Source organism: Hevea brasiliensis, chromosome 15 (assembly GCF_030052815.1).
Source record: "Hevea brasiliensis isolate MT/VB/25A 57/8 chromosome 15, ASM3005281v1, whole genome shotgun sequence".
NCBI lineage: Eukaryota > Viridiplantae > Streptophyta > Magnoliopsida > Malpighiales > Euphorbiaceae > Hevea > Hevea brasiliensis.
In genome coordinates, this window is record NC_079507.1 from 72,200,075 (window position 1) to 72,224,259 (window position 24,185).

Genomic DNA, 24,185 nt, shown 5'->3' on the forward strand with positions numbered 1-24,185 from the left:
TTTTGTCACGTGCTTTTGTAGTTGTTGCGTTAGTTGCGTCTGAGTTGGACCGCTGATGATGTGCCACGTCAAAATTGGTGAGCCGTTCTTCCTCCAATGTCCTCGCTGTGTAGGTCTCGCGGGACCCGCTTCTTGGAGTCAAAATAATTAAGCACCATTGCTTTTTAGCCAACATAAATAAAAGATGTGGCCCAAAAATAAATAAATTATTATTATTTTTAGAAAAAAGAAAAAACCCAATTTACTCTTTGGCATGGAGTCATGATTTTGAATGAATTCGGCCATCAGTCACTTGCTTGAGTACTTACTAATGATGATGTTGAAATCCAAATAATAAAAGAAAATGTATATTAAAATATTGGGAAACTACAGGCTTTGTTTGACATGGTTATTGTCATTGATTATGAAAGATTCATTAAGAGACGCTCATTTTTTTGCGGGGGGGCCATTTCAGCCTCTAGGATATTCGAATTAAATCATTTCAATTTCTCCATAATTAATTAATTCGACTTTGGCTCATATTAATTATGATTATTAAATTATTTAAATATTTTATTATTATTATATATTTTAAATTTTTTATTTTTAATTTTAGTTATAGCAAAAGAATCTCCTAGTCGAGTTGGTGAATATATATGTATATATTGAAGACGTTTGGTTGGAGTTTTGTATGTGAGAATTAGGCAGGCCACTATACAAGAATATGCGAAGCACCAGCAGGAATTAAACAATTTAATTATTGACTTTAGGTATAATTAAAATATTAATTATAAAAAATAATAAAATAAGAAATATTACTTAAATATTAAAATCGCCTAATAAACAAATTAATCATCAGGGCTCAATTAGTGGGCTAAAGATAGCAATTCAATTGATTAGATACCTAAATTATTTTTAGATGGAAGATTGGACGTATTGGTTTACCTTTCCAAACAACAGTGTAATGAAATCTAAGCTTAAAGGTAAAATAATCTGCAAATTGGGAATTTTATGTGCAAAAATGTGATGCTTTAGGCATTTTCTAATCCTGGTTTTAACCATAGGATATTTTGTCACAGTAGGTAAGCCGATTGGATGGGTTATCTAATTGGACCAATAACAACACACATTTAGAAATTTTCTGCCTTGTTGGACCATTGTAGAAAAAGTAATTGATTTGCATGTGTAACATATACATACATGATTGAGCTTTGATTATTTCAATAATATTTATGGAAAATATGCTAAAACCCTTAAGGCTTAACCCTGTGCAATTGGTGACCAAAATTCAGTAACTTGACCAGAAGAATAGTCCAACAGGGTAGCCTGCCTCTTGATGTGGGTGAACATTGCATGGAACACCAGAGTCGAGGAGTCGTCTGGTGAGAAACATCCAGCCTAGTTATTAACGAACATTGGCATGTTAGCAGTAGGTGTAATTTGTATAAATATTGAATATGAGAGACTCAGGTTCCACTTTTTTTTTTTTTTTTTTTTTAATTCACTGGCATGCCTGTATTGACTGTCTGCATATTGTATCGATTATTTTTATTAATTATGTTATAATTGGGTTTAAATTTATAATTTTATAATTTTAAAAATAATTCAGTATTATTAAATTAAAACAACTAATTAATATATCCAAGAAAATTATGTGATTCAATACTTAAACCTGTAAACCCAATTTTTTTTTGGGCCATGAGCTATGCTTAAGGTGGCCTTTTCAATATTAGGTTGGATCAGTCGGTGATTGTAAACCCAGAAGCGTTCAGGGCTAGCCCAAATATCTTCTATCTATATTCGGGAGATCTTCTTCCTGTCTGGTGAGTTTCTGGGGCAAGCAAGATCTTCTAGGGAAAATGTCGTCTCTCGGAACATCAAAGGGCATTTTGGAGATCGCAAAGTTCGGTGTGTATGTGACCGTTCCCATCTTTCTTATGTACACTTTCGCCAACAATACCAAGAATCTCCAGAAATTCATGGGCGATGTAATCTTTCTCTCTCTCTCTCTCTCTCCCTCCCTCCCTCTTCGTGGTTATATCTATTTCGAAACTCCATTATTTTATTGGTAGAGCGTGCAATATAGATTTTGGTTCGGGAAGGTTTTTGAGTTTAACGCATCTTCATTTTTACTTGGTTCGTTTAGTTTTTATTAGGGTTCAGTGATTTATGAATCGTTCTGGAGGAATTATAGGCATGAATTAATGGTATTGTATTGTGGTTCAGGTATGTGTTCTTGAGTTTGCGGTTGAAATTTCTCGAATTTGTAATTGTATATATGAAAAAGAATAAGAATTACATTGACAAAGTTAGCTCCTAGAGTGGCTTTGCTGTCTGGGTGACAACTGAGAAGTGGGTGCTTAGGATTGATTAAAAGGGCGCGATTTTGATACAAACCAAAGGAGAAATGAACCAGGAAAGGGGAGAGACATGGAAGAACATAAGAATTTAGGGAAGAAAGGGATGAACAGGGAGAAGAATTAATATTTCAATCATATCATTCACACTGAATTGCAGAGCATGTTTCCCTTTTATACCAATCAACCCACCAATCAATATTAGACACACATCAATATCTCCTCCTCAAGCTTCCTTGCCCTCAAGGAAGGAAACTGAAGAACACTGTAAAAAAACAAATCTTTGCTACAACTATCAATGTATATCCAAGTATTAGGGCAGTTTGAAGAGAAAAAATAAAATTGAAGTTTGGTTTGCTGCAACTTATTGCTTCATCTTGCATTTGATCAATTCCAAATGCCCAATTGAATCTTAGCTTAGTATTTGTTTCATCTTACATCGAATTCTTCCCAAGAATAGCTTCAAAAGTGGAAGATCTTGTTTGTAGTAGTAGAAGGCACTACTTATGCTTTGAGTTAGGTTGAGCACACTTGAATCTTCAATAGGATTATCTTTGAATCCAAATACAGCAGCCTCAAATTTACAAATTGGTGCTTGTACTGCATATGATGCACAGAGCTCAATGTTGTAGTATTTTATGTGAACCTTTCTTGGATCTGATGATCAACCGACAAAAACTAAATACTGATTCAAGTCTTCAGTTGATGGAGCCTGTACAACTTGGCCAACATTCAAAGACTTTGCAATTCCTTTAACAGGTTGTATGTCTGCACTGTTACCACTAATGACAAACGTAGCAAGCTGCCTTTTCCTTGCATAGGTCTCTTCCCAATCATCATGCACATTTTTTTTTCTCTTGGAAATCACTTGACTCTATAGGGTTGGGTGGTAGCATTGGCAACCAAGGAGAAGACGGTGGTGCAGCAAGAGCTTCAATTACAACATCTGGCGCATCCACAATGCCCTTGCTTTATTGAAAAACTTCATCTTTCATGATCTTGTGCTTCTTTTGATCTTCTTCAACATCAAAATCTTCTTCATTTACATCTTGAATCTGTTCATTATCTTTGTCATCAATAATGGTCATGTCTTGTTGGACACTCTCATTGATAGCAGAAACATTTGCTATTGATGACCAATGTTGTTGAAAATTATCATCGATGGCAGGAACATTTTCTTGGATTTGTTGTAATTCCTTGCTATTTTCTTCATCACTTTCTTGCATCTCATCAAAACTTCTTTGAATTTTCGGGTTCTCTTCACAGGACCAAGAGTAATCTTCAGCATCAACACTCTTTCCATCTTTTTTATTGAATTCTACATCTTCCTCATTTTCGATATCATTAATGATGCTCACCATGAATGGTGCCTTGTCACAATCATGGTTAGCAGTAAATTTTTCATCACACCATAGACACAAGCCTCTAACTCTTCTATCATTCAATTCCGATAAAGTTTTTGTAATTGAACGGTGAAAAAAATCCATTTTGTGCGAGAAGAAATCATAAAACAAGAATGTTGGGTTCTTGATGAAGGGAATAGTGATGATTTTGCAAGAAAGTTGAGAATTTCGGTGGGCAAGTTCAAGAAACAATGAATCTTATGGAGTTCTATTTCTGGGGGAAAGGAAAAGAAAAAATACAGAAAGGAAACCTCTAACTCTTCTATCATTCAATTCCGATAAAGTTTTTGTAATTGAACGGGGAAAAAAATCCATTTTATGCGAGAAGAAATCATAAAACAAGAATGTTGGGTTCTTGATGAAGGGAATAGTGATGATTTTGCAAGAAAGTTGAGAATTACGGTGGGCAAGTTCGAGAAACAATGAATCTTATGGCGTTCTATTTCTGGGGGAAAGGAAAAGAAAAAATACAGAAAGGAAGATTGAAAAAGTGAAATGGGTTTCTCTAGGGATGAAGAATTTGATAAGTAGAGTCTCAAGAAATTACAAAGAAGACTGGAAGGAAGAATGAGAAACGAGAAATTGATGGAAAGAACATAAAAGAAGGAAACCTAGATTTAAGAAAGGAGAAAGAGGAGAAAAGACTTATTGTTAGAAATCCATAGCCGAGTATCGTTGGCTCTGGTACTATTGATGCAAACCAAAGGAGAAATGAACTAGGAAAGGGGAGAGACATAGAAGAACATAAGAATTTAGGGAAGAAAGAGATGAACAGAGTGAACAATTAAGATTTCAATCATATCATTTACACTAAATTATTTCCCTTTTATACAAATCGATATTAGACACGCATCAGATTTACATAGTTATCTTATTAAATTGGGTTATTTCAACTAAAGTTAACATGTTAGTGCATGAAAAGTAAAACTATGAATTCTCTCTGTGGCAGACAATCCCAGCTTCTTCTTCTTTTTTATTTATATATATTTTTAAACTTCTATTATTATTATTTTTAGTTGGTATTCTGGAAGGTACATTATTGCTTTCAACAAATCTTTATTACTATGAATATGATATTCTCTAATGATTTAACTTATGGCTATATGACCAAACAAACATTTCATTTTTTTTGCCTTTTTGAAATAACATTTCAATATGTTTTCAATTGTGAAAGATTTGATGGAAGATGCAGTATTTATCTCTAGTGGATGCTGCACTAGAAACCCACAACTAGATGTTGGTATTTTGTAACTCTCTCAGGGTCTCACGAAATATAATGGGCCTTTAGGTTGTAAAAAAAACAGTATCCAAAAGTTGCCCCCTTGGTCAAGGTTTTAACTCCATCAATCGTAGGACAAAGTACGGACAATTTTTTTCTAGTTATTCAAGGCAGTGTGGTTTGATGAGATCACAGAAAAGACTATGGTGCTAAACCAAGCCATATTGGTTGGAGCTGTTTTGGAAGGTGATTTCTTTTGGTACAAGTTGTTAAAAAATAGTTCAGTGATAATTCTTTTCGTGGGGCTGTAATGAAGCTCTTATTATTTTTACCTTGTGGATGTTTCTGTTATTTGTGGCTATAACGACTGATGAGGCAAATATTGCTTGGAAAGTGATGGTTCATTAGTTTGGAGATGGCAGTTTCCCTCATGGCTGGGAAAACAGGTAGACATCTTGCTGATTCCTGAATATTTTTTGAGACTTCTTTGTAATGGATCAAAACGGACTGCTTTCTGCCAAGTAGTTAAGTGCTTGGAGATTTTATGCTTACTCAAGATGACAAGACCTTGACTAGCCTCAAGTACCTGGCCTTCTTACTGAACTAAAGTTCGTTGTGAAGGAAATATTTTTAATATGTAGAATGGAGAGGTGTATGGAAGGAGGCTGAATTCCTAATTTTGAGTTCTCCAATTTGTTGTTTGATACTATCTGGATGTTTTGAGTGAAATTGATTTAGAGGTCTAATTGTTACCTTTTGGAAATTGGTCTTGATGTTCCATATTTCATAACAATTTCCTTGTCAGTAGAATGGGCTTCAACATAATCATGTGGTTGCAATTAGCATGTATTAGCGTGGTAAGCAATGGATAGTATGTTCATATCTCTGATTTCTCATGCAGTATATCTTGAACTTGGCTATATTATTGATTTCTCATGCAGTGTAACTATTATTTTTCTTTTAGCAATGTCTTTTAAACCATGTTATCTGCCTTAGGTTTATGTTTAAATTTTTTTCCCTTTAGTTTACATTTCCTTAATTTGATCCATTTTTGCAACCAATAAGCTCTTGTTTTTGTTTTGTCATGAAGCGTTCATACATAGTTTATCCCCCGGAGGGACCAAGGCCTCCCTCACCAGAGGAATTGAGGGAGATGGTACGAGAATTAGCTCGTCAGAGGAACAATCGTTGATACCACCTATGAGCAACTTTGTTTGGACTTTTAGTTGTGTTAACTGTAAGTTCTAATAAACCATATATTAAGCAACGTGCAGATGTATACTCTATAGATCTTGTTCCAATGATTACCTAATTGGTCTTGTTTGGAGAATGTTCAAGCTGGTTTTGTGGCTTCTGTTTGCTTGAGAGATGCACATTCTCTGCTGCTGGATTTCCACTTGTCAATTCGAGCCATCACCCTAAACCCAAATAGATCTACAGAGTCCTTCCACCCGATACTCTAATCACTATGTGCGGTTTTTAAAGCACCAGAAGTCGTAGGAATAAGGGTTGGTTTTTGGTTGAATCAGACAGATTGCTTCGCTAGCATGAAAGCATTCATTCAAAGTTTCAAACTGCCATTTTAGTGGTGGAATATCACTTTTTGGTGGTTGAAATTGTTTGCTGTCAACTGAAAGATAAAGTATCAGGAGCAGGCATTCAAGTTTACTAACAAATTAGTAATTACTATTAGATAATCCTTCATTAATTAACTATTTGAAATTTTACGTTAGTAATTGAAACATAAATTGCCAATTCTTTGATAATTTTATCATATGCACTCTTGACAAATGTAATTAGGAATTTTCTTTGTAATTTAAATTTATTCCAAATACTATTAAAATATATTGGAGAAACAATTTTTAATCAGAATTACTCTTTCCAGTTGCCCCAATACAAAATTGTCTATAACTGGCTGCAATGAAAGAATAAAATGTGCAAGGGAGAGGTTTCGTGTGGGGGAGATTTCTTGTCTACAATTTCTAACACGAGTGGACCAAATTACAAAACAAGAGATGTGATGAGTACAATTGAATACAAAAGGTGTAAATGCTACTCATCAATTTGGTAGGTATTATTTGGTTAGAAGTTTGAGCATTAAAGTGAGGAATGGTTAGGTTTGTTAAATGAACTTGTCCAAAATGCCTCAATTCTTCAACACGGAATATGAAAACATACGCAGAAATGATTTTACTCATTGGAAGGTCAAAGGCAGCGGCTGCAACCTGTAAACCTGTAGTGAACCCATATTGTTCGCCAGTGCTCATAGCGTCTTTGCTTTCCTCTGCTTTACCGCAACTGTCCTCTCCTTATCCGCTTAAACACATTATTATCCTAACTTCTTTTATTTTTCTTGTTTTCATTTCTTGATTGTAACATTGAATGGGTTTTAAACGTTTTAAGTGCCACTTAAAACATTTTCTTGGCTAAGGCTAAGTGCTCCATTTTGCTTTCTATGATCATTTTCACGGGTAAAAAAAATGGTTACTTGTTAGTGTTTACTGGTTAGGCACCGAATTTTGTACTGGTACAGGGTTGAGCTAACACCCATTCAAGTATAGCTTTTAATTAGATAATGGCCAATGGATACAGCCCCTTTTATAAATTCTATGGATATATTTATATTTAATTAACACACATTTGGTTGTAATTGAGAATAATAATAATTTCTATAAAATTTGTTTTTAGAATAAATCCTGACCTCTTGAATTGCTATTTAATTAGTAGAACTAACAAATATTTAAAATCCCGCAAGTACATGAACAACAAAATCACCAGTCAAATTCCAGGAGGCCATTATTTGTGGTCATAGGAATTTCTAATATTGTTATTTTTAATTTTTTAAAAAAGAAAAATCAATTTATGAGATTTCTGATGGTGTAGTTCACCAAAATGGGTTACTATTCAAACGCTTGGCATTCTGAGGAGTGGCAAAGTAGCAAATACTCAGCAAAAAGTAGGTTAAACTTATGAAAAAAAAAAAACATATTGGCGCAAAATCCCGCTCTTTTCCCGGTTGGCAAATTCAATGCCAGGCGGGTTAACAATTAAATGTTCGTTGGGGTAGTTGCATCCTCCCATTCTCTCTCTCTCTCTCTCTCTCTCTCTCTCTCTCTCTCAATTCACTCTTTAAATCCTATGACCCATCCATCCATACCTGCTCAAGAACCAGCTCTTTTCTCCTTCTTCTTCTTCTTCTTCTTCTTCTTCTTCTTCTGTCTCGAGCATAACTTCTTTCCTCTCTTCAGCTTTTCTTCGCTCTGGGTTTTCTTTATTTTTTTGTCCAAAAGCTCAGAATCAAGGATATCAATTCTTCCATTTATATTGAGCAGCTAGTTTTCTTTTTAATCGATAATGGCAGAGGAAAGTAGACGAAACCCCAAACCTGAATCGGTTTCGGTGGAAAATCAGCCTGAAATGAGGAGAAATAATAACCTGCCAAACTTTCTCCTATCAGTTAGGCTCAAATATGTGAAACTAGGTTACCACTATTTAATCTCCAATGCCATGTATCTGTTGCTGATACCACTCCTGGGCATTGCTTCTGCTCATCTTTCGACTCTTACTATCCAAGATTTAGTTGAGCTATGGAACCACCTAAAGTTCAATTTTATCTCAGTAACTCTGTGTTCGGGTCTTATTGTTTTCTTGGCTACTCTTTACTTCATGAGCCGCCCAAGAAAAATATACTTGTTAAATTTTGCATGTTACAAACCAGAAGCAGCTCGCATGTGCACGAGAGAAACTTTCATGGAGAGATCAGCACTGGCTGGGAGCTTTACCGAAGAGAACTTGGCCTTTCAGAAGAAAATCCTTGAGAGATCTGGGTTGGGACAAAAGACGTACTTGCCTGAGGCGGTGATGCGGGTTCCACCAAACCCATGTATGGCGGAGGCAAGGAAGGAAGCTGAGACCGTGATGTTCAGCGCAATCGATGAGCTCTTGGCAAAAACTGGGGTTAAAGCCAAGGATATAGGGATCCTTGTTGTGAACTGTAGTTTGTTTAATCCGACGCCGTCTCTCTCTGCCATGATAGTAAATCACTACAAGCTAAGAGGGAACATAATGAGCTATAATCTTGGCGGTATGGGCTGCAGTGCTGGGCTTATTTCCATCGACCTTGCCAAACAGCTCTTACAGGTAATTCATTGCGTGACAGATTTCATTAATTTTTTGAATGGAAAATTATAATAATAATAAAGCTCTTCATTGGTTTTTTGCATATGAGGGTACAAATACAAGTTCAGAGCTGGTATTAGCTAGGGTACCCTTATTAAATGATTTTTAGCAGATTTTATCATGCAAGGTTATTTAATATATGCAAGGAGCCCAATTTAAACTGTAAAGCCTGTATATTTGAACCATTAATGCTAGTCCCACAACAGCCCTGAGTTGTGGTAGAAAGATGATATATATACACTTGTATTCCAGTATTTTTAACTGATTTGATAATACGTTCCGTTTATTTTGTGAAAAATAAATTATATAAATATAAAATATTTTTTATAAAAATTATTTCTTAAGATGAAAATATTATTTATTGTTTAATTGTATTATTAAAACCACGGTATGAGCTTATATTATAATAATTTTTATATTTTAATAGAATTATAAAGTCTAAAAATGTATTTTTTTTAAAAAAGAATAAATCATTTTATTTAAAATAGGTTAATTTTTTTAATTAAAAAAAATATTTTTGATTGATTTATTTTCTTGTCCTAGTAAAGAGTGATTAATTGTTTTTTTTTTTTTAATTTAGATTTTATGAAAATGATATGAGATAAACTAATATAAAGGACTTTCACTTTTTATCATGGCAATTAACAGGTTCAACCCAACTCCTATGCTCTAGTGGTCAGTATGGAGAACATCACTCTGAATTGGTACTTTGGCAACGACCGATCAATGCTTGTCTCAAACTGCCTCTTCCGAATGGGCGGCGCTGCCATCCTTCTCTCCAACCGATCATCTGATGCCCGTCGCTCTAAGTATCAACTTATCCACACCGTCCGTACTCACAAGGGTGCTGATGATAAATGTTACAATTGTGTGTTCCAGAAAGAGGACGAAAGTGACCGCAAGAGAATTGGGGTTTCACTTTCTAAAGACCTTATGGCTGTTGCTGGAGAAGCCCTTAAAACCAATATCACTACTCTAGGGCCATTAGTTCTTCCAATGTCCGAGCAACTCCTATTTTTTGCAACTTTAGTAGGAAGAAAGATCTTCAAAATGAAGATAAAGCCATACATTCCAGATTTCAAGTTGGCATTTGAGCACTTCTGCATCCATGCGGGAGGAAGAGCTGTTTTAGATGAGCTAGAGAAAAATCTTGATCTTACCGACTGGCACATGGAGCCTTCAAGAATGACTCTTTATAGGTTTGGCAACACTTCAAGCAGTTCTTTGTGGTATGAACTGGCTTACTCTGAAGCCAAGGGGAGAATCAGGAAGGGTGATAGGACATGGCAGATTGCATTCGGGTCAGGATTCAAGTGTAACAGTGCTGTGTGGCGTGCATTGAAGACAATCAATCCAGCCAAAGAAAAGAACCCTTGGATGGATGAAATTGATGAATTTCCTGTTCATGTGCCTAAAGTGGTGTCAATTTCGTCTTGAAGCTCTATTTCATCATCCTTCCAAGGGAGATTGTGTTCTTAATTACTTTAATCAGTACTTGGTTGATGTATGCATGAAAACATGATGATTTTTTTTTTTTTTTTTTGTGATATTGTCAATTGATCGAAGCATTTGTCCGTAGGAGGATTACAATTCGACGACATTAAAATTTGTCAAATGAAATTCTTGATTATTATGTTATAGTATATAGCTATGGTATATTATTGTTAATTTCCTATGTTTTGCAAGAACCTTGATCTTGATTCATGCACCGAGCTGCTTCATTATTATAATATTCTCAATTTTAATGCTTCATGTGCACATATATATGCCTAAGATGGAGGGCAGAAAGGCATTAGTTGGAATATCATATCAATGTCCAATTAATTATTGCATGCATTTCAAAAGTAATCAACTATGTTTCTTTCAAAAGGTGGAAAACTGGTTCGAATGCTTTGGCTACCCACTTTCAACCTTTTTCACAGAAATTGTGCATCATTCCCATCTGTCCCCTGTGCAATTAACAAGAAGAAACAATATAATTGAACATATATGATTTTTCTCTACCCGCATGCAAAAGCCGTATGGTTCGGTTGTGGCTTAGGATAATAGGATACCTCCCTGAGGAGAGTGGTTTTGGCTCATTTCGACAATGGTGGACCTTGATAAACACTTTTCTCTCTAGCTACAATTGACAGACTATTATGGTGTTTGAAAATGTCAAAGTTGACCCCTACAACACCATCAAAAAGGCTCACAAAGAGGTCCATCAATTGGGTGTGGCCCCAACCGCGCACCCTTTGCCTAACCCTCAAGATCACGTAGCATCACTGTCCCTTTCTTGGTCAGCCCCTAGCAGAAGACAGCTCAAGTTCAAAACTGACGCCTCCTTCTATGGTGTCAAATCCCCTGCCGGCATTACTTTTTTAGTCCGGAGCCACAAGGGGCAGCTAGTTGATGGGCAGGCAGCAACAATATTTCGTAATTCTCCGTTAGCAGCAGATGCATATGCTTTGAGAGCAGCGTTATTTTATGCCAGATCCAAAGGTGTTACGTCAGCAGTTTTTGAGACAGATTCATCCCACCCTCACAAGGCTCTATCGGACATTGAAGTTTTGTCAGACATAGTTGATATTCTTTCAGTGCAATCTTTATATTCTGTGTCATGCATCAATAGAAAAGCTGTTACAAGAGGAAACTGTTATTTAAGTTTGGTTTCTAATAATCCTTCTCCCAATTTCAGCTAGCTTTTGCTATTAAGTGATGTACATGTGGTTGCGGATCAATGAAATTGTCAGTTAAAAAAAATATGTTTCTTTCAAAAGAAAAAACAAAAAGATGTCAATAAGCTTTAGGAGCCTCAGTGAATCAAAAATAAAAAGAAAAGAATAACAAAAAAATAAAAAGAAATTAAATCATAAGAAATTTCATTTCTTTCCTAAGTTGTTTTCAACAAAGAAGGATCATCAGAGTCCAATGCAAGTTTAATTTGATGTCTCTGCATGTTGGTGTAACCTTCACCAAATCTAGACACATAGAGCTAGGGCAAGTAGTGAATTGTGAAATAAGTTAAGAGGTGGAGTGCAAGAATCCTTGATTAATGGATTCGAAAGAGATTGTGTACCCACAAGAGCATTTATCTTCCTCGATGAATACATGCAATTTTGGATTATTTTAACGCCCTATATTAATTAGTTATTTATATTTAGGTTTGGTAGTAGGGGCTTGTGGGGCCCTGCTCCTTCCCCAATTGTTTTTTTAAATTACCTTTTTTTATTTTAAATAATTAGATATAAAGTTTTAATATTTTTATACATTTTTAAATTGCTAAAAATTTTTATTTTAATGACTAATTTTATTGATTTATTTCTAAAATTTTTTCTTAAATTTAGGGATAATCAAATTTAATACTTAAATTTATTTTACTACCAATGGAGGGGATTATTCGTTTTGTCTAAATTGCCCTTACTTCTAAAATTAATGTCACGACCCAACCTATGGGCCGGACCGGCACTAGGACCTGGGCCAGCTTAAAGCCCCCGAGGCCCGTAGTAAGCCTAACTGTTCATTAACCCAACTCTAAGACCCATTTGGGCCCAATATCAAGAAAACAAACGGACAGAGTCCGCCATAAATGGACTTACCAACGGGAGTTTTCGACTCACCCTGTAAACACAATATATAGTCAATTGGGGAGCTCACCCTCCACATACTCATCAACATAATAATAAATGGGAGCTCGGCTCCTCATCCAATCCATCAAGCGGACATAGAATATTAAGTTTACAGTCCAACATGATAATAATATTACGACCAAATTCAAATAATTCTAACACATGCGGAAATTCTAGGAGTACATAAAATTACACAAATATCGATAAACAACCAGCGAAGTATAAAATCTGGTTAACCTAGAATAACATATCCTCCTGCGGCCTGTAAAAATTTTTGAGCAGAGTGAGCGTTCGACTCAGAGTAAAATATCAATTTTAACCATAATCTCTATAACTATCGTAACTAATGCACCTGTAGAGTGAAATGCAACATCAACATCATATTCACATCATAGCATCAAAAGGTAATTTGGAGCACTCACGCACCTGTAGCATCAATCATAATATATTGGGAGTGATCCTATCTGACTCTCTTAAATCCAACTCGGTGCGAAGAACTCAAGCGGACTTTCGCAATAAACCAAATCGAGGGTCCCAGAAGAACTCAAGCGTGACTACCCCTCGAAGGAACGGGTCCTGAAGAACTCAAGCCGTGACTACCCGTCCTATCCATAGTCCACACCACATCACCGCGCGCCAACGCACGCACGCACACCGCTCCAAATTACCACAACAACACTCATGGCACATTAATGATTATCAATGCAACATAATTCGTGCCTAGAGTTTAACTACATAAATATATGCATATAAGTGATGCATGGACATGCTGAACATATAATAATATCGAAATTACAGTTAAAATTAATATTTTACTCACAAACTTGACGACAAATTACTGTGGCGGCTGGGCGGAGGAAGAAGGCTGTCCCGGCTCACCTGACAATTACATTACATTTATTTAACACAAATGACTCAATACAAATAAAGAAAAGACCAAATCGTCCTAAGTCGTGCCGAAAATCCGGCAGAGTCTCCCCTATACCTAGGACCTACCCAACCTGCAAATGGGCTCAAAACACACTTCTATATCCACAATCCATATATCCACAACTCAATCACATCACACAGCCCATCCTGGGCCCATCAAATCAATCATTCATCACAATATGGAAAAATTTCAATTTAGTCCTTATAATTGATCATTTTTGCAAAAATTGCCCAAACAAGCTCTAAAAATTATAAAACTTTGCCCCGCGGTCCTTAGCAATATTACTAAGCTATTGCAAAAAGAATCGTAATTTTCTAAGCTACCACGAATATTTTATGAATTTTTAATCATATTTAAGCACTAGAAAATTACGAAAAAGCAAGGTTGGGTTTACCTTTGCCGATTCCGACTTCGAACGCGCTGGGATGCTGACAATGGTGGGGTAGCCAAAACCTAGATCCAATTCGAGACTTTTCCGTAGTGCATGTTCGGAAATTCACGCATCCGGACAACCGCCGAATTTCCGAATTGAGGATACCTACACGAAGCCCAATAATAATATATAAAAATCGGGTGTTACATTCTTCCCCCTTACGTAAAATTCGTCCTCGAATTTTACACAAGCGAATAAAGCACATGATTATACATTGAACAAATAAGGGTACTTGCTACGCATGTCCGTTCGACTTCAGTGCACTCTTCCACCGTCGACTCCTCCACAAAACCTTAACCATAGGGATCTGTTTTGATCTCACTGTCTCACTTGGTAGTCCACTATGGCTCTGAGTTGCTCCTCAAAGGTCAAGTTCTCTTTTAGCTCTATTACATCCTGCCGTAGTATATGGGGAGGATCTGGGATGTACTTCCTGAGCATGGAGATGTGAAACACGGGATGAACGTGAGAGAGGTTGGGTGGTAGCTCCAACCGGTAGGCAACTGCTCCAACTCTATCCGTAACCTCAAAATGTCCGATATACTGAGGTGCCAACTTGCCCTTCTTTCCGAATCTCATGACTCCCTTCATTGGAGATACCTTCAGGAATACATAGTCGCCATCGCAAACTCCACATCCCTCCGTCAAGGGTCCGCATAACTTTTCTCTCTCATCGAAAAGTCCTCGATCGTTCTCGATTAAAGGAACTACCTGCAAGTGTCTTGCACTAGGTCTACATCAGGCACCCTTGCTTCCCCCATTTCTGTCCAACACAGAGGAGACCTACACTTTCTTCCATATAGTGCCTCATAGGGTGCCAACCCTATGCTGGAGTGATAACTGTTGTTGTAGGCAAACTCCACTAAAGCTAGCTGCTCATCCCATTGACCTCCAAAATCCAAAACACTCATGCGAAGCATGTCTTCCAGTGTTTGGATCGTCCTTTCAATTTGTCAAATGCGAGGGTGGAAAGCCGTACTTAAGTTCAGCGTGTGCCAAGTGCCTCTGCAACTTTCTCCAAAACCAGAAGTGAACGGGACCCTCATCGGATATTATGGAAGCCGGAACTCCATGCAATCGACTATTTCTCGAATGTAGAGCCGGGCATCGTGCCACGAGTATGTAGTCTTCTGAGGTAAGAAGTGAGCTGATTTGGTCAAGCGGTCTACAATTACCCATATCGAATCATATCCTCGCGTGGTACGAGGCAACCTCCACAAAATCCATAGTACTCATTTCCCACTTCCATTCTCGGGATAGGGAGCTCTTGCAGCTTCCTTGACGGTCTCTCGTGTTCAAACTTCACCTTCGACAAGTCAAGCACTTGGACACAAAGTCGGCTATGTCTCTCTTCATGCCATTCCACCAATAGCTATCTTTCACATCATGGTACATCTTGGTGGAACACAGGTGGATCTTGTCTGATGTATAGTGTGCCTCTCGCATGATTTCATTCTGAGGTTGTCCACATCGGGCACACATATCCTAGAACCTTGCACTAGGGCGCCATCATTGGCAAACCCAAACTCACCACCTTCACCTTGCTGTACTCTTTCTATGATCTTCATCAATTGTTGGTCTCTATGCTGGGAAACTCTAACTCTGTCCCTCAAGTCCGCCTCACCAAAAGTGAGCCAACAATACCCCATCATCTGAAAGATCTAGGATTAAACCTTGATCCATCAACTCATGTACCTCCTGAATCAACAGTCTCTTCTCTGCTGAAATGTGCGCCAAACCGCGAAGATTTTACGCTAAAGCATCTGCTACTACATTGGCCTTCCTGTGGTGGTACCGATGGGGCAATCATAGTCTTCGAAGCTTCATCCATCTCCTCTGTCTCAAGTTTAAATCCCTCTGTTAGAAGATGTACTTCAAACTCTTATGGTCGGTGTATATCTCGCACACTTCACCATACAGGTAGTGTCTCCAGATTTTTAGTGCAAAGAATACAGCCGCCATTTCCAAATCATGGGTGGGATAGTTCTGCTCATGCCTCTTCAGCTGCCTTGAAGCATAAGCCACTACTTTTCTATTCCGCATCAAAACATACCCTAGGCCAACTCTTGAGGCGTCACGACACGTGTATCCTTCACCGCTCATAGGTAGTGTTAACACGGGGCAATGGCTAGACACGCCTGATCCTCCTCATTATAACTGACTCTATCGAGCTCTCTTCCTGTCCTTTGCATCTTATCCACTTCCCTTTTCCTATTTTTGGTATTGTTGGTATCATTTCAACCTGCTGTACTTATTCCTTAATTTTAGTCCTATCTCATCCTTACACCTTTTCCTTCAAAGATGTCTATCCCATCATCAACTTTAACTTTCTTTTTATTTCTTAGTCTTATCTTGAATACTAGTTTCATTACTTCAAGAATTCTAACCCTATGATTTACTCCTACCAGCACATTCTTCACCTTATGTAACACTTATAATTACCCATAGAAATTTTTTTTTCTTGTATCCCCTTTTTTTTTTTTCCAACTTAACTATCAGAACATTATCATTCCCTATCAGCCTTAGTAGGAAATTGCTTATCCTGGATGAATATGAGCCCCATAAACTATAAGTTCCATCTGAACTAACACGGCTGTAGAAAATATGTGTCATGCCTTAATTCCAAACAAGATACTTCACGTGTTCATTCTCCTTAATATAATCATATATCGCCCATAGCTTTCTAAACTTCAACCTCAAATTACCCATCAGCAACAATTTCATCTATTGAATCTCAACCATAAATAGTACTTCCTCCAGCTCATAGTTTAAAACAGTTGCAAGCCTTAGTAGCTAACTCAATTTAACTCCTGTCATTACTCTGTTCGTCCTTTCATACTTAATACTAGGTATGCACTTACTGTCATTCTCATATCAGGAAATTATGTATGAATTTGTGCCTACTAAACTCTCAATAACTAGGTCTCCTTGACTCGCTTTTCCTTATATAACCTTCTAGAACCAAAAGCACAAGCTAAACTTGAAAAGAAAGAAAATATCCTCTTATATTCAACTACACCCGATTGTCATATTATAACGTTTCACCTAAGTTTCTTGGTCTTTCTCTCCAAATTTCATCATCTCCTAGCACAATTATGCTCTACCTATAAGGTATCATCTGCATGAACCCTTTACCGTACCATTTTCCTTCTTGACATAATATTTTATAATTTATTAACTTTACTTATACTCGACCTATGATTCATATCTATCATCGTTTTTATTGTGCCATTAACTTTTGTTGATTCCTGAAAGATTTCTCTCACTAATAAATTATTCCAACACTAATTCCACCCTTATCTAGGGTCATTAATTTGATCCTTGAACTTTCTACTGATTTATAACCATCCAGACTTGTCACTTTTCGTTCTACCCCTACTATTGTCCTGTCGTTATTGCTTCACTACAAAGTGATTCTGTTGATCACACTAAAAATGTTTGCCTGACATTCATAACGAGACTCTATCGCGTTATCATATGTCTGTGCTACTCAGATTTGGTCCTTTGACCACTCTAGCTAGTACTTCCACTAGCATTTAGATTATATTGCATCTGCAATCAATTGCCCAAACTTTCATTCTGCACTTTCTTTATCCATTGGCCTTCTGTGATTTATCTTCGCTAATTTATTACTCTTAACACTATTATTATTATTATTATTTTCCATGTTTACTCAATTCCAAAACTTAAGATTTCGGGCACCCAAACCCGTCATCCAATTCAAAGGATTTACATCCATCGTGATCTGATTATATATGATTCCTATAATGGAACTTGTATCCTCTCCAGGATACCCGAGCCAACTACTCTCTACCACACTCTACGGTCCATCCGGGACACTATTCCATAAGTCATCATTATCGTAATAACCTTGATCCATTACGAAAGATAGGACTATATCCTAACTTTTGCAACAAAGGTACTACATCTACCACCTTGCCGTAACCATGTCAAGTTAATGACTCTTTTATCATATCATAGCTCTATAAATCATCAATTCATAGTTTCGACCTTCTCTAGGTAGTAGAGTTGTACTTTATTCCATCTTGATACACACAAGGTATACTATTCTCACTCTATAAGTGTCACCTTTACTTTGCAACTAGTCCAAACCTGCAGTCCGATGGCAACTCTTGATGTAACTCTAGCTCATCTTTGGGTAATCGAGTCACCGACTCTAGTTATCACCCAACCGTGACCTTTCAATATTCTAACTCTAGACTCTTAGCCGAGTTCCCAACTCCTCTGCAAATATAGAACTCTGCTACGCATAACGTACCAAACGAAGCCATCTCAAACACCCTCATTATGGAGCACCACGGGGATGCACGCAGCTCTACACAATAATCTCATGTCGATCAGAATCTGCAGCTACAGAGCGGACATCGAGAACATTGTATAGTTACTACGATACGTCTGTGCACTAGGTCTCCTAATTTCTTATCTCTCCTGAATCTTCTATTATCACAAACTTATTACATTGGGTCATCTACCGATGACCGCAGAGTGGTATCCTCATCCTTATCTAGGCAACTGTACTTTTAAGACTCACTTTTATGTACTCGTGTCTTACGAAATGGGCACACCATTTAAACCCATCTTGACAAAAATATAACATTTCTTGGAGTACGTATCCTCATGATAGATCTCACATGTCTACTAACTCTATTTCACATTTCTGTACTCACGAAAATCAAGACACTAAGCGAGGTAATCTTATATTTCAGAGGTATAACGTAGAATCTAGAAACAAAGAATTACAGGAAAAGACGAAACAGAATCCTATACTCCGCATGTGACTCCTAGTAGACTCTTCCCAACATTTTAGACAAACATTCCCTAAGAATCTGGAGCCTAAGCTCTGATACCACATTTGTCACGACCCAACCTATGGGCGGACCAAGACTAGGACACAGGCGACTTAAAGCCCCGAGGCCCGTAGTAAGCCTAACTGTTCATTAACCCAACTCTAAGACCCATTTGGGCCCAATATCAAGAAAACAAGCGGATGAGTCCGCCATAAAATGGACTTACCAACGGGAGTTTTCGACTCACCCGACTGTAAACACAATATATAGTCATTTGGGGAGCTCAGCTCACCCTCCACATACTCATCAACATAATAATAATTGGGAGCTCAGCTCCCTCATCCAATCCATCAAACAGACATAGAATATTAAGTTTACAGGTCCAACATGATAATAATATTACAGACCAAATTCAAATAATTACTGCTAACACATGCGGAAATTCTAGGAGTACATAAAATTACACAAATATCGATAAACAACCTGCGAAGTATAAAAGCAGGTTAACCTAGAATAAAATATCCTCCTGCGGCCTGTAAAAATTTTTGAACAGGAGTGAGCGTTCGACTCAGAGAGTAAAATATCAATTTTAACCATAATCTCTATAACTATCTGTAACTAATGCACCCTGTAGAGTGAAATGCAACATCAACATCATATTCACATCATAGCATCAAAAAGGTAATTTGGAGCACTCACGCACCCTGTAGCATCAATCATAATATATTGGGAGCTGATCCCCTATACAGCTCTCTTAAATCCAACCTGGTGCCAGCGAAGAACTCAAGCCGGACTTTCGCTTAATAAACCAAATCGAGGGTCCCAGCGAAGAACTCAAGCCGTGACTACCCCTCGAAGGAACGGGTCCCAGCGAAGAACTCAAGCCGTGACTACCCCGTCCTATCCATAGTCCACACCACATCACACGCACGCCAACGCACGCACGCACACTGCTCCAAATTACCACAACAACACTCATGGCACATTAACAGTTATGAATGCAACATAAATCGTGCCTAGAGTTTAACTACATAAATATATGCATATAAGTGATGTATGGGCATGCTGAACATATAATAATATCGAAATTACAATTAAAATTAATATTTTACTCACAAACTTGACGACAAATTACTGTGGCGGCTGGGCGGAGGAAGAAGGCTGTCCCGGCTCACCTGACAATTACATTACATTTATTTAACACAAATGACTCAATACAAATAAAGAAAAGACCAAATACGTCCTAAGTCATGCCGAAAATCCGGCAGAGTCTCCCCTATACCTAGGACCTACCCAACCTGCAAAAGGGCTCAAAACACACTTCTATATCCACAATCCATATATCCACAACTCAATCACATCACACAGCCCATCCTGGGCCCATCAAATCAATCATTCATCACAATATGGAAAAATTTCAATTTAGTCCTTATAATTGATCATTTTTGCAAAAATTGCCCAAACAAGCTCTAAAAATTATAAAACTTTGCCCCGCGGTCCTTAGCAATATTACTAAGCTATTGCAAAAAGAATCGTAATTTTCTAAGCTACCACGAATATTTTATGAATTTTTAATCATATTTAAGCACTAGAAAATTACGAAAAAGCAAGGTTCGGGTTTACCTTTGCCGATTCCGACTTCGGGAACGCGCTCGGGATGCCTGACAATGGTGGGGTAGCCAAAACCTAGATCCAATTCGGAGACTTTTCAGTAGATGCATCTGTAGGAAATTCAGTCCAGGACAACTGTCGAATTTCCGCGAATTGAGGATACCTACACGAAGCCCAATAATAATATATAAAAAAATCAGGGGTGTTACAATTAATTACAATTATATTTTTATTATTTAAATTTAAAATTTATATAAATTTAAAATTCTTAATTTTAGAATTTATATAAATTTAAAATTTTTAATCCTACTTATATTTAACTTCAATTAAATATAAAATTTTATAAAAAGTAATTAATTAAAATAAAAATATTATTAATCTATATTTCATTTACAAAAATATTAAAAAAAATACATATTTTTAGCGACAGATAAATAATTCGCCAATAATGTATATTAAAGATAATAACATAATCACATAAATTCATCGCTAATACTATTTAGTAACAAAAATATACATCACTATTAATTATAACAGTTAGTGTCTCCCAAAAATTGTTGCTCCTAATCTTTTAGCAACAGAAAAATTGTCGCTAAATCATTTATGAAGCCAATTCCATAATGTTTTATATTGTCACTAATAACTTTTAGCAACCTAATATTTGTCACTAAATACCTAATAATTTTATTTTTTAATATTACAATAACTAATAAAAATTAAAATTTTAATATTATTTTAATAATAATTCTATTTATACTAAAAACATATTATAATTCTTAATATAATAATTCTATAATTATATTCCTATAAGTATTATTAATTCATTAAAATTATTTAATTTATTTTAATAAATTTAATATATATATATATATAATTAACTGAAAATTTAGCATTAACTATATATTAAAATCAAGAATTTAAATTTTTAATTAAATTCAAGTAGATGAATCACAATAGTATCATAAATTTATATATTTTAATTATTTATATTGATAAAAATATAGCTTTAATCAAACTTAAATTTATTTTTATATATAAACAAATTTTATTTATTTCATTTTTATTTAAAATAAAATAAATAATTTTATATTCTCAAATTATTGTTTAAATATAATAAATTTAAATAATTTTATTGAAAACTTTAATGAAATTATTATAATTACATTTAATTGTGACTAATTTAGATAAATAGAATAAAACTAACACTAATTTTACAATTTAATAAAACCAACTAAAATTTTTAAAAAAATTGAAAAAGTTCTTAGAATTTTTTTTATTAATTAGTCCTATTTTCAAATTAGTTTATTCTTTACATCAATAAAATATTATAATTTATAAATATATTAAAATTTTAAAAAAATACTATTCATAAAAATTATTTAGACTTTATTAGGATAATTAATTGTTTAGAATAAAAATAAAATTTAATTTTATATTAAAATATAATAAAAAGAATCATGATATCAAATATAAATGTTTATCCATTTCAAATTTTTACCGATTTATATAAATTTTATATTATTATTTAATGGTTAAATGAGGAAAAAAATCAAAACCTTCAAAAATTTATTTAATTTTACTCAAACCTTTTAATTTTATCAATTTAATATCAAATTTTGACATTAGTTTCAAGTTTAGCGAGTAACCTAATATTGGATTACTTAATTAACATCAGCAATTTAAATATTAACATACGTTATTAATATTAATATACGTTATTAATATTAGTTAATCTTTTTATTTTATATCAATTTTAGCAGTTATTTTCAAATTAAAAAATATTATTTTAATTAATTTATCTATTATTTTGAAAAATATAATTATATTTATTTTTATTTTATTATTTGTTCATATTTTATTTTTAAATATTTATTTTTTTACTTATTTTTTAGCTTTAAATTTGAATAAAACGATGTGCAATATGTAAATTAAAAGTATAAGTAGAAAGAAAGAGAGAAAGAAAATTAAAAATTTATATAATAATATTAGATATATTATTCATTTACCATTTTTTATCAGGAAGTATGTTAAAATTAAAAAAATACTAAAATTATTAAATATACTTATAAAGTTAAAAGGAGTAGTTAAATTTGATAATAAATGAAAAAAATTGAATTAATTTTGCCTGAGTTAATTGTTTTTAGTTAAATTTATTATTAAAATTGAAAATATTTGAAAAGATTTATGACACTACAAGAAATGTTAAAAATAACTACGAAAATTATTGACTACAAAATTTCGTTGGTAATTTACCGACGAATTACCGATGCTTTACTGACGAGAAAGAGAAATAAAATTTAAACTAATTTTTACCGACGAAATTATCGATCAAAACTTTACCGACGATGTAATTTCGTAGGTAAAAGTGGTGCTTAACATTAACGGCAAAATTAGCGACCAAATAATAAAAATAATGACCAAATGTTTCGTTGGTAATTACTAACGAAACGCTTTTCGTAGGTAATAGTAAGAAAAAAATAGAAAATAAAATTTTAAAAAAAATACCTACGAAAAATTTTCATCAGTAATTACCCACGAAAAGTTTTTCGTAGGTAATATTAAGAAAAAATAAAGAAGAAAATTTCTAAAAAGCTAAAAAATTTTACTTAAGAATTTTTTTCGTCGGTAATTATCAACAAAATGCTTTTCGTAGGTAACATTAAGGAGAAAATAGAGAAGAAAAAATCTAAAAAGCATGAAAAAATTTTAGCTATGAATTTTTTTCATAGGTAATTACCAACGAAACGTTTTTCGTAGGTAATATTAAGGAGAAAATAAACAATAAATGTTTTAAAAAATACCTATGAAAAATTTATCGTCGGTAATTACCAACGAAAAGTTTTTAGTTACCGATGAGAAATTTTTAATAGGTAATATTAAGACAAAATAGAGAAGAAAATTTCTTAAAAACTTAAAAAAATACCTACAAAAAATTTTTCATCGGTAATTACCAACGAAAAACTTTTCGTAGTTTTTCGTTGGTAATATTAAGGAGAAAATAGGGAAAAAAATTCTAAAAAACTAAAAAAATTTTACCTACGAAAAAATTTTCATTTGTAATTACCAACGAAAAGCTTTTCGTAGGTAATATTTAGGAGAAAATAGAGAAAAATAATTCTAAAAAACTAAAAAAATTTGACCTACGAAAAGTATTTCATCAGTAATTACCAAGGAAATACTTTTCGTAGGTAATATTAAGGAGAAAATAGGAAAAAAATTTTAAAAAGCTCAAAAAATTTTAGCTACGAATTATTTTCGTCGGTAATTACCAACAAAACAGTTTTCGTAGGTAATATTAAGGAGAAAATAGAAAATAAAATAAAAAAAAATACCTACAAAAAATTTGTCATCGGTAATTACCAACGAAAAGCTTTTTGTAGTAATATTTTGGAGAAAATAGAAAAAAATTCTAAAAAATTAAAAAATTTTACCTACAAAAAGTATTTCATCGGTAATTACCAACGAAATACTTTTCGTAGGTAATATTAAAAAGAAAATAGGAAAAAATTTTTTAAAAACTTAAAAAATTTTAGCTATGAATTATTTTCATTGGTAATTACTAACGAAACGATTTTCGTAGGTAATATTAAGAATAAATTGAAAATAAAATTTTAAAAAAATACCTACGAAATATATTTAGTCGGTAATTCGTCG

General features: G+C 34.6%; 2 protein-coding genes across 2 annotated transcripts; both read left to right on the top strand.

The window, feature by feature from the left end:
- The first annotated feature begins 1,756 nt into the window (after window positions 1-1,756).
- On the top strand, window positions 1,757-6,295 carry LOC110644618 (uncharacterized). Its single transcript, XM_021797487.2, has 2 exons — window positions 1,757-1,967; window positions 6,049-6,295. The coding sequence occupies exons 1-2, from the start codon at window positions 1,839-1,841 to the stop codon at window positions 6,148-6,150; spliced, it is 231 nt and encodes a 76-aa protein (XP_021653179.2). The 5' UTR covers window positions 1,757-1,838; the 3' UTR covers window positions 6,151-6,295.
- A 1,809-nt stretch (window positions 6,296-8,104) lies between these two features.
- LOC110644625 (3-ketoacyl-CoA synthase 11) lies at window positions 8,105-10,805 on the top strand. Its single transcript, XM_021797502.2, has 2 exons — window positions 8,105-9,098; window positions 9,786-10,805. Exons 1-2 carry the CDS (start codon window positions 8,313-8,315, stop codon window positions 10,572-10,574), a joined length of 1,575 nt encoding a protein of 524 aa, XP_021653194.2. The 5' UTR covers window positions 8,105-8,312; the 3' UTR covers window positions 10,575-10,805.
- The last annotated feature ends 13,380 nt before the right edge of the window (window positions 10,806-24,185 follow it).

What these genes read in the sequence shown, in the direction of transcription:
- LOC110644625 (XM_021797502.2), top strand. Translation starts at nt 8,313, where the DNA reads ATGGCAGAGGAAAGTAGACGAAACCCCAAACCTGAATCGGTTTCGGTG. An exon ending in TTGCCAAACAGCTCTTACAG is followed by an intron (nt 9,099 to 9,785) that starts GTAATTCATTGC and finishes GGCAATTAACAG; the next exon opens with GTTCAACCCAACTCCTATGC.
- LOC110644618 (XM_021797487.2), top strand. Translation starts at nt 1,839, where the DNA reads ATGTCGTCTCTCGGAACATCAAAGGGCATTTTGGAGATCGCAAAGTTC. An exon ending in TCCAGAAATTCATGGGCGAT is followed by an intron (nt 1,968 to 6,048) that starts GTAATCTTTCTC and finishes TTTGTCATGAAG; the next exon opens with CGTTCATACATAGTTTATCC.